Below are 10,824 nucleotides of genomic sequence, written 5' to 3' on the forward strand. Positions count from 1 at the left end.
ATGGACAACGGTTTCCCAGTTTAACACGTAGCAGGTTTTCGCGACCAGTAGTATGCATAATAGAGGTTTTGGGGTTAGATTGCTTCATATAAATGCGTCGTTAAACTCAACCACCCGATAATCCTTACTCATTGGCTGTGTCGGGTGGCGGCAGGTTTAACGACACATTTATAATCACGCGATCTAACCCAAAAACCTATATAACAGTCTACCAGTGGAGCCAATTATGAAACCCTGCACACATATTTTCGTCGTTAACAAAGTAAATATTTAACAGGGTTCTGCTGCAGTCGGATTTAGACAGCAAAACAATAACAGGAATCCTAGCATTATTTGACTGTCAATATGACGTCACAATTCTTTGTCTCTTCAGCTGTAAAAAGTTCTTGAAATTGTGTGTGGGAGGGGGGTTTGTTGTTGTTACTGCATCGGTGTCGATTTTCTACATCGACGCAGTTTCTGGCTGCACAATGAATACAGCGTTGGCTGTCAGCAACTGAGGCAGCCAAGCATCAACATGCTGAACACACACACACCCACAATCTGAACGACTTAAAACCAAACCTTCCATCACAATAGCCCTTAACGCAGCGTATTGTTTGAACTGCTGTACGAACGTGTTCATGTTTACAACATGGGGACCCTTTTTTGCCAGTATCAAAGTATGAGACAATACGAATAGGTTTTAGCGTGTTCATGTTTACATTGACGAACAGAGACCCCGTATAAAAGTACTGGACTCAGAAATGTAAATACATCACGAACGTCAACGGGAGCGATGTAAAAGTGTAATGAATAATGTTTCACTCTTTGCCAATCCACTGCTCAACGAAGGCCACCCCCACACTTTTTAATTCTGTGGGAGGGGTTGTTTGACCATACTTCACCACACTGTTCAGTTGCAGGTTGGTTGAAGGGAGAGCCCAGGGCAGGTTCAGAAATCAGCACCACTGATGTCTGCCACGGATTGAGAATCCAACTCAAGTTGCGGTGTCCGGTGTGCTGGCCACTGCGTCGCCGTAACATTTAAATCATTCTTCATAATCACATCCCCGCTGTTAATAAATACACTGCTGGATTAAAGGCTCGCCACGCTATGTCAGCCGGCGGGGGTTTGTTTCGCCATACTTTACCATGATTATGTCAGCGTGTGTTTAGTGACCTCCAAATAAGCAAGCCTTGACACTGTCATGTGTCCTAAATAGTGCACCAAGCCTGGCACAAGCACTGTGGTGATGTCACCGCCGCGACTTGGTGGCGAATGACGGCTGCTGTTGTTATGAAACGGAGGGACTAGGACCAGTTCATATATCACTCCCTACTGATGTTAGTCATTACCAGGAATCTAACTCAGGTGACGGCATTAACCACGGTCAATTATAGCGTTTAAGCAAGCTGTTAATTCATGCAGAAACTGTATGATTTCGTTGCGAGAGTAAATATACAAACTGCATTGAACAAACGCAAAACGTCACGTGCATCTGTATCTACATTTAATTGAGAAATTTCGTTTCTATTTGAAGTATGACTCAATCAATGCTCGCTAGATGAATGTTGAAATTCGCATCGTTTTCAACTGATCTGTTAGGGTTCAAACCAAAATGTTAGGTCATCAAAATGGTGTTGAGTTCAAATCCATTGCCAAGGGTCGACTCAGCCCATCATCCCTCCTGGGGGCAATACAACGGGTACTTCTACTACTACAGCATGTGGAGAGTGAACATTGTCTCCCTGTGGAGAGATTGGGCCCTGTCGTTGGAACGTGGAATTCCCACCACCGGCTCAAGACTCAACAGACAAATTGCCACCCCACGTTATCTTGGGATGAAAAGACTTTAACTTTTGTGTCCAGTATCACCCACAGGCAACAACAGAGATTGCATTATTACTTTCAGCAAGCTGTTTACATGCGATTCCTTTATACATGAAACCACTGTAGTATGCGCTTCTTAAACGCAGGAAAAGATAAAGCAAACGAACTCTCTCCTGAAGCCCTTTCATGGTTACCAAACATCGACATTTGCATTTAGTTGCTGAGCATATTGCCGGACGCAAGAGTGGAACAGAGTTAAATGAAGCTGAAGATTGGTCTTTCCATCATTTGGCTCCCCATAACTATACACAAATCCATTTAGCATCCAAGGATCTTCTAAATCACTCTCAATATGATTATTTTAAATATATATATATATTTTAAAGCAGTTACTGTATTTGCACAATTAGTAATATTTTCTGATGCACAATCAGTTTATTGTTTTGAAACATGACATGAACACATCGCTGAATATCTGAGACAGGAAAAAAAAACTTTCTAAAACCGCAAGTTTACTTGAGAGCAAATTGTTTTCAAAGCACGCGGTAGGGATTTAGTTTCCCATCAAAGTTGTAAGGGGCAGTGACCTCCCTCCACATACACACACATGTTCGCATTGCGCATGTGCGTGCGTACGATCTGCATCGCCGCTTGTAACGGGAGACGTGAGCATTTGAATGAAACCGTCCATCCCCTGGGGCGCCACGGTAGTGCGATGTTAACTACCTCGCCCGGTATACAGGAGATCGTGATGGGTTCGAAACTGCCTCTGACGCGCGTTGTGTATTTGGAGTTTGCGTGTTTCTCTTCCCGTGGTGGCGTGGATTTTTCCTCAGGGTCCTCCGGTTTTTTCCCTCCACAATTAGAAACGTGCGTTTAGAGCATTTGGCTGCTATAAATCTCCACGTAAATAAGCCACTTCGCTGAGCTATCATTGATGGCCAGGTCGCTTCTTAAAAATAACTATATAGTTCAGTGGGCCTTACCTGGTCAGGATTTAAATGAGAAGACCATCCATTCCCTCTGAAATATTGATGCCCACAGCAGGCACTGCAGGATGCAAGGTGTAGACCTCTCCGTGCGGAGTTGTAGTCTTTCCATCCCTTATGCATGAGTAAACTCCAAGCGCTATCGCTTCCTCCCGCACTATTACTCATTAAGTAATTGGCCTAACATCTCAAATCGGACCGAACTGAATAAATGAGTCAGTAAAATATCCAGTTGGGCTTTTAGAAATAAAGTTTTTTTCCACATGCAAACACGAGCACGAAGACAGGACCCAAGAAAATACATGTCTTATTGAACCTTTCCGTTCTAGAATTACAATCTGACATTTTGAAGCCAGTCGGACTGTCATATATGTACTGTATTCATTCGTTTTCATGATAGTCAGCTGTCGGTACATTTCATTTCCCCCGTCTAGTTTACACGAGAATGAAAGGCGATTAAGTGTTTATGAAACGGATATACCCACAACAAAAAAAAACATTTTTTTCAGGCCTGGACTTTTGCAGCTGTTTTAGACTAATTTCAGGGTGCTGATTCCAAATCTGATCTCAGATTTGCTCTATCACATTTAATTTTTATGCTATTGGCATACCCCATTTTCATTGATTTTACCCGAAATTAACTCTGTCACTTATGATTGCAAGTTGTTGCCAGTCAGTGACTGCTTTAGTGTTAAAATATGGTGCTGTATTTTTAGGATAGTGTGTTTATAATATCATTTTATGTAGATATCCACATTTATTTAATATTTTTTCTGCAGTTTTTATTGAAAATGCAATATTTGATATCTCAAAAACCTGATGTGATAGACAAAAAACTGATGCCAGATTTGGAATCAGCACCCCAAAATTACATTAAAACCGTTGAAATACCTTATGCCAGAAAAAGTGTTGACCAGTGATATATTTGCAAACAAAAAAACGCGGTGTTACCGAGCAGGCAGAGAGATATGTCAGTGGGTGCAGCGCGAGGACACCCCTAGGAACAAACCGTCTAGAGGTGCACTAAAAAAGTTACGGTGGTGGAGCAGGAGTGTGTGATACCTATGATGTAGGAGCATCCTCCAACGGTGAAGGTGGCACTTTTCCTCTTAAATAACTTCTCTTGCTTTTCGCACCGCTCCGTCATGGTTCTCCCAACGAGCCTCCTCGCTGGGTTATCCTCCCCTTGTCTCTCACCCTCCCGGCCTTCCCTTCTGTCTGCCTTTGTATTTGCGGTGGTGGTGCTGGCGCTGGTCCTTGGATCAATCCCTCCGTCTCTCAGTTGTTCTTGCTGTCTCTCTCGATCGCTCGCTCTCTCGCACTCGATCTCGCGTCCTGTGTGCCAATGCCACGATAGAGCCCTCGAGATCTCTCTATTTCTCGCTAGCCGCTTCACTCTTGCACTTTCCTCGCTCAGGATGAAGCTAAGACGTGATCAGTGCAAGCACGTGCCTGCGCGCTCTTCCACACACGACACGCGGACGCACGCACCGTCTCCCCCCTGGCTCCGTGGTCGCTGCGCGTGTGCGCGCGTGTCATTGCGAGCGAGTGCACCGTGTGGCTCTTTACAGCTCCTTGCGAGCTCGCCCCAGGATACGCACCGTAGATCGCCACCCCCACCACGCGTTGCGCACGCACGACACGACACACGGCACGCAACGCCCATGACCGCATCAGCATGTATCCTTGCGCTCCCAAAAAAAAAAGATGCGCTGCTTTGCTTCAATAATCACGAGTCACCACAGACATGCTGAAAGAAGGAACGCCTCCAGACTGATTCTACGCTGCAATTTGCGGCTGGGTGTTTTGATGTTTAGATGGGTATGTGGGGAGTGGGTTCTTTGTTTTTCTTTCTCATCAAGCCATTTCTTAAAATGCGGCGAAACGAGATTTGCTTTATGTTTGTGTGTCTTAAAAGAGTAGAACATTTCCGCCAGCAGTGCCCTGCCCCCGGTGATTCGTCTCGCTGGCATTTGGTGACCCGCCTCGGCTCAACGCGAGGGCAGGGGCGCCACTGAATGCACTGCAATGAGGAAATACGCACACACGGGCAATACTGAGTTTGTTTTTAACAATGCCTTGTGAGGCGTCATATATCACGAAAAGAAAATGAAACGTCAATAATTTCACAAGTAACCCTAAAGGATAATACATTGGAATCATGTCATGTTTATTTTTTGTTATAGTGGGTGGAGTGGTAAGCACAATGGTTTGCGTGCTACACTATGAACCCGGGCGACCTGAATTAATTCATGACCATGGCTAATATCGGTGACGCGTCTCTGTACTGGTCCCCAGCACCAACCCACACTCACCAGCGTGGTGAAGTATGGTAACACAACCACCCATGATTAACATGGCTTGCGGAGTCCTTCGTCCAGCAGTGGATTGACAAAGGGCTGCCAATGTGTGATGACATTTTTTATTTATAGCACGGTGAAACCACGTCCACCAAAGGAGATGGAGCAATGAAATCAGCGCGTGTACAGGTGGATATAGTAATACGTCGAGATCATGAGCGATAGAATGGGAAGGCCTTCATCCATCCGTGGACAGATCATGGCTGCTGCTGATGATGTTAACGATTAATCCTGCGCATATACATTGTCAGCTCATCCGCATGCTTCACGGCACAGGTTAAAAAGGCTGGCTATTTTCCACCTGATTTAGTTCAGGGCTGCTCGCCGTGACCCGCCACTGCTGTCGGGTGACATTTCACAAGAAAGCCACGGCCACGCGCTTTGAAGTTCCCCTAAAAAGGAGGCCCTTTTATTTCACACCCCCACAAGTGAAGATAAACGGGCATATTGCGTACACACAAACACTGTATCACTGTACACTTATAGTCTCTGCACACATGTGGTACGTACGTGTATATATGGCTATTTTAGTCAATCTAGAATTCTAGCAAATATATGTACGGTACATGGGTCGTGGGGGTTATTTGAACATACCCACCTTTTGCCGGTCGTTGTGGGTTGGTGAAGGAGTGGAGCACAGATGTACGTGTAGTGGCATTGTTAGGCGCGATGCGCAATCACCACGACTCTTAGCCGGTAGTACCGGCCCCGTGTCAGCAGGGGGCGGAAGAGAGGCTGAGCTGGACAGATGATGTCGGGCCATTGGGCCGAGGTTATCCCCAGGGAGCATCGTGACCAGGGGTGCAGACCCCAGACCCCCAAGAAGGGGGTTGGGGGCTGACGTCACACTCCAGGTCCCTCAGGAAGGTTCCAGAAGGAAGGCGTGGCTAGGGGCGGAGTGAGCAGGGACTCTGTATAAAATCCACTCGAAGAAGCCACCCTGAAGACCTGGAACCGGGGCCGGACTCGAGGACCTTGGCTGGGTCGGCTCAGAATAGCCTCCCTAGGTCCCGCTAGCCGGAGGACCCTTAGTGAGCGAATCTCCCAGTGTGTAGGGCACGCCAGTGTGGATGACATACCTCCTTAGGATATCGGGTTGAAGGGGCCGTAACCCCTTTGTGTTAAGCTGTTATTGTTATCTATATATATAAAATGGAAATTTGTGAATATGTGTGTCTGTTCAAAATGTTTAGCATACTTCCCGACATGCAACAAACTTGAAATTTGGCATGTGGGTAGCTTCCAGACTGTACACAATGTAAAAAGTATAAAAAATGACTTTTGTATTTTGGGGGGCGGGGGGGGAGCACAATGATGGATATATTTTGCACGCAAGTGAGCAGTGACGTCACATCTCTGTCATGTCACCCGCATGCGGCAGCGTTACACAGTGTGCCTGCTGACATCACGCATCCCCCCCCCCCCCCATTCTCTGCGTAGGCCGTGTATTAATCCAAGACAAGAATCCAAGGCTCGGGCAAAGCCGGGTAGTAAAGCTAGTTGTATAATAAACGTGTTGCCTCCAGAGAAGTCTCCCTCCGTTCATACATACTACAATTGGTGACAGAAGTGGCCAAATAACTAGTTATCATGGAAACGAGGAGGAAAATACGCACCAGGGCCCTGGACGAAGAGGCAGACGAGACAACTGCCCCGGGGTTGACAACCCCGGCAGAAGGCGACAAACTGTTGCCGGCCGAGCTGCAGTCTGCCCGGCCACCCGGCAGGTCACCACCGTCGGGAAGAGTGCTTCGGGCGGTGCACTCCTGCCTCGCCGAACTCCTACATGCCGTGGTCTCCATCCTCGACGAAATTCATCACTGGGAGCCAACGGCGGAGGAGGGCGGAGCGGGCCTCCAGGCAACGGCCATTACAGCCACCGGTTCTGAAATTCCCACCCAAGATTTTGAAACTCCGCTGAAGTTGGGGGAGTTTCCGCCAAAAGCCAAGGGCATCATGGGACATATGCAACATCCGGTCACAGTCCACGCCAATCAGAGATCGCCGTGTCATTGGCGGAGCGACCGGCGCAGTTCCCGCCAAAAGTGATGAGTAGCGACTGCCCGTGGGACGCGTGCCTTCCATCCACCAATGTCTGCCCATCCTCAAGGAATTCTCCGTGGCGGGAGGCGACTGGGCAGCTTTTCAGCGGCGCTTCATCTCACATCGCATGATGGCGGGGTGGACAGAGGAGAGGGCGCTTCGAGCGCTCCTGGCCGCCTTCGACGATGACGCCATTGCCGCCGTCATCACGATTCCACGGGCGGATCGTACAACGCTGCAGCAGGCACTGCAACGAATGGCCGAAATCTACGGGCCGCCATCGGAAACGTAGCACCATTTGGCTGCTCGGAGGAAGGGTGAGTCTGAAACTCCCCTCGCCTTCCGCAGCTCGTTGCTAGCCCTGGCGAAGGCCGCCTTTCTCCGCATAGACCACGAGGGCATCGACACTCTCGTTTTGGAAAAAATGCTGGCACTGGCACGGGATTTGCATGTGGTTATACATGCCGTGGATGACGGAGACCTGTGCTCCCTGCGTGCCGCAAAATGCATCCAGGCGCACTTGCTCCTCCGGCGGGAGACTGGTCTCGCGTTCTGTACTTCGCCGGCAAAAACCTGCAGTTCGTCGGAGGAGTCACAACCCAACCAGGCCTTTGCGTTGACTCAGGCCAGGGGGTGGAGAGCCGACGATCGCCTGCGACAATGGGACTTCCGACAGCGGGGACAGGCATCTCCGCGGCCGGACACAGTCCTCGTCACCTGCTACAACTGTGGACGATGAGGACACGTGTCGTTGGGCTGCCGGGCACCTCGACGTCGCATCTCCGGGCCACGGTATTTGGCTCCTCGATCACCCTCGGCTCCACGGCGGCCTCAGGCAAGTCGTGGCACCACACACACTCGGCCCCTGCTCTCACCTCGTACACCTCATTGCAGCCAGCGGATCATCTCGGTCAGTGGCCGTCTTTACCTTTATTTTGTCGACGGTCGGACGCATCATCGTTGCTATGGCTTGCGTGTGTGCTGGGGCGGAGGCGTGTGCGGTCGCGTGTGCGCCATTTGGTATGTATATAGTGTAAAGGTGAGCTGAGGTAAAGGTGAGCTGAGGTATTTATGTTTGGTTCTTGTTGTTGCTGTTTTTTAGGCACACGTACTTTAGTTATGTATATATGTATATTGCAATGTTCTTGTGGGGAGAGTTGACAGCTGGGATGGCTGGGTGCTACGATAGGGGGGGGGGGGGGTGATCTAGTGGCATTGTTGGGCGTGATGCGCGATCACCACTACTCTTAGCTGGCAGTACCGGCCCCGTGTCAACAGGGGGCGAAAGAGAGGCTGAGCCGGATAGTTAGATGAAGTCGGGCAGTTGGGCCGAGGTAATCCCCAGGGAGCATCGTGACCAGGGGTGCAGACCCCAGACCCCCAAAAAGGGGGCTGGGGGATGATGTCACACTCCAGGTCCCTCGGGAAGGTTCCAGAAGGAAGGCGTGGCTAGGGGTGGAGTGAGCTGGGACCGTGGATAAAAGCCGGACCCCTGAACGGGCCCGGTAGTTGTCGTCCACTAGACGACTCAAAGAAGCCACCCTGAAGACCTGGAGCTGGACCCGAGGACCTTGGCTGGGTTGGGTCCGAGCAGCCCCGTGGGTAGGTACCCGAGGACCTTGGCTGGGTCGGGTCAGGGTTCTGCCTTTGTAGTGAGGGTTGTAAGTTGATGCTGAAGAGGGGGAAGGAGGCGCCTCGCCCCCCCCCATGTGGAGTGACGTCACCCGCTAATTAATATTAATGGTGGGGGTGTGTCTATTTGGAGGTCGTCACCTTATGATTATTAATGAGGGGGGCTATTCGATGTGGAGTTACGTCACCTGCTCATGATTATTAATGAGAGGGGGGTCCATGTGGAGGACGTAACCTGTTCAAGATTATTAATGACGGAGGTTGGTCGACGTGGAGTGACGTCACGAGCGATGCACACAGACATTCTTGGCTCATTATAGTAGGTAATAATAATGGAGTGTCCATTCGGAGGACGTCACCTGCTCATGATTATTAATGAGGGGACTGTTCGATGTTGAGTGACGTCACCCGCTCATGATTATTAATGAGGAGGGGTGGGGGGGGTGTCTATTTGGAGGACGTCACCTGCTCATGAACATTAATGAGGGGGGCTGGTCGATGTGGAGTGACGTCACGAGCGTGAAGGACATTTCTGGGTGATTATAGTAGGTATAAGGTGAGTGGGAAGTCCCGACACATTTGTATTGTAAAAATTAACTGATAGAACTAAAGGACAAAAGCAACTCTGTGTATGTCCAACTGTGCTAATCGGAGGTGCGTGGGAAGGACAACCAAACTAAACAAAAAAAGCAGTTCTAAACAAATGAGTTTTTAATATAGATTATTTAAAATTGCACAGCCCCAGGGGCCTCCTAATATCGGAAGGAAAAGCGTTCCAGACGGCTGCAGAAGCACACCTGAAAGTGTCGCGCGACGCTGTTACCATCTTTATTCAATGGCCAGCCCACCCTATACAAGCGAGACATGTACATGCTGGAAATATAATGTGGATATGAACCGTTTTCACCGCGGTATAGAAATTCACAATAGACCTGCAGTCCAAAGCTTCTAAGACACATTGGGCAATTTGTCTTTGCCTTTTAACTCGATCCGTGTTGCAATGTGATAGGGGCGGTGAGCAGTAAGTTGACTGGTGCGCGTTGTTTGTGGTGGCGGGCTAACTTATAGGTGTCAAAGAGCTCTTCTAACTCATTTAGCCTACTCGTAAGAGAATATGTAATGTCCATATTTATGTGTGCACTACAATGCCTTTTATTTAACGAGGATAGTCTTGCTGAGTCTCGGTGCTCTTTGGCCCCTTAAGGAGGACTCAATTCCCGTTTTAGTAGTTGCATGTGGGAGGAAACTGAGGACACGGAGAGAACCCACGCATACACTCAAGGTTCGCACAGACGGATTCATGAACCAACTTGCTGTACTGCCATCTCCTGGCTAACTCGCAGTCCAGCAGGTTTGGGAGTTCCACAAATTTGCGTGATCCACCGAGCCTTGCCTCCAGACTGCACCAGGGGCGGTACTGCGTGCTGGACGTGTTTGATTCGTATTCATGTAGCCAAGCATACACTGCACATTAGTACAGGTAAATACTAAACTGCTTGTACACAGAAAGATAAAGATAACGATCCCCTGCATATCCTAGACAGGCTGTTGGGGTAACTGTTAGCTGGCAACTGTGAATTCTGGCACAGCGAATGAGCGGCTGTATTGTTTGTGCTGTGCACCAAATATTTTAGATTGTTCTACTCCACTTGTGTTCACTGTTGTGTGTAGAGCTGGGATGATTAGCCGATTAATGAATTATCCACTCTATCTCTCTTGCCTATCTATTTGCTATGAACAAGAGCCATTGGCCGAAACATAACCTGTTATACATTTTCCTTTTGAGACCAAAGTGTTATTGATAATGGATTTGAGTATTTTTATTTTTTGCGCGGTAAATGACTCGGGCCCCTTTAATAACACTGGTCTACAGCCAAAATGCTTCCGAAATAAATCTAGTCCAACTTCACTAATCCTGGGCCATTGAAAATGATGCTTAAAAGTGTTGATTGGCTCTATTTTTAAATCCTTTATATTAAGTTCACTT

At 48.5% G+C, this 10,824-nt stretch overlaps 1 protein-coding gene across 3 annotated transcripts in view; it reads right to left on the reverse strand.

Annotated features, from left to right (window-relative positions):
• LOC144719915 (dual specificity calcium/calmodulin-dependent 3',5'-cyclic nucleotide phosphodiesterase 1A-like) overlaps nucleotides 1–4,418 on the reverse strand; it is a 201,167-nt gene extending 196,749 nt beyond the window's left edge. For 2 of the 3 annotated variants that reach the window (XM_078596268.1, XM_078596258.1), the window contains exon 1: nucleotides 3,865–4,405. In XM_078596268.1, coding sequence (XP_078452394.1) covers nucleotides 3,865–3,949 — 85 coding nt within the window. In that variant the 5' untranslated portion in view covers nucleotides 3,950–4,405. Of the gene's footprint in view, nucleotides 1–3,864 lie in introns of all 3 variants that reach the window. The other variant, XM_078596249.1, reaches the window with a different exon arrangement.
• Nucleotides 4,419–10,824: the final 6,406 nt, after the last annotated feature.

This window comes from Lampetra planeri, chromosome 1 (assembly GCF_965212315.1).
Source record: "Lampetra planeri chromosome 1, kcLamPlan1.2.h2, whole genome shotgun sequence".
Taxonomy (NCBI): domain Eukaryota; kingdom Metazoa; phylum Chordata; class Hyperoartia; order Petromyzontiformes; family Petromyzontidae; genus Lampetra; species Lampetra planeri.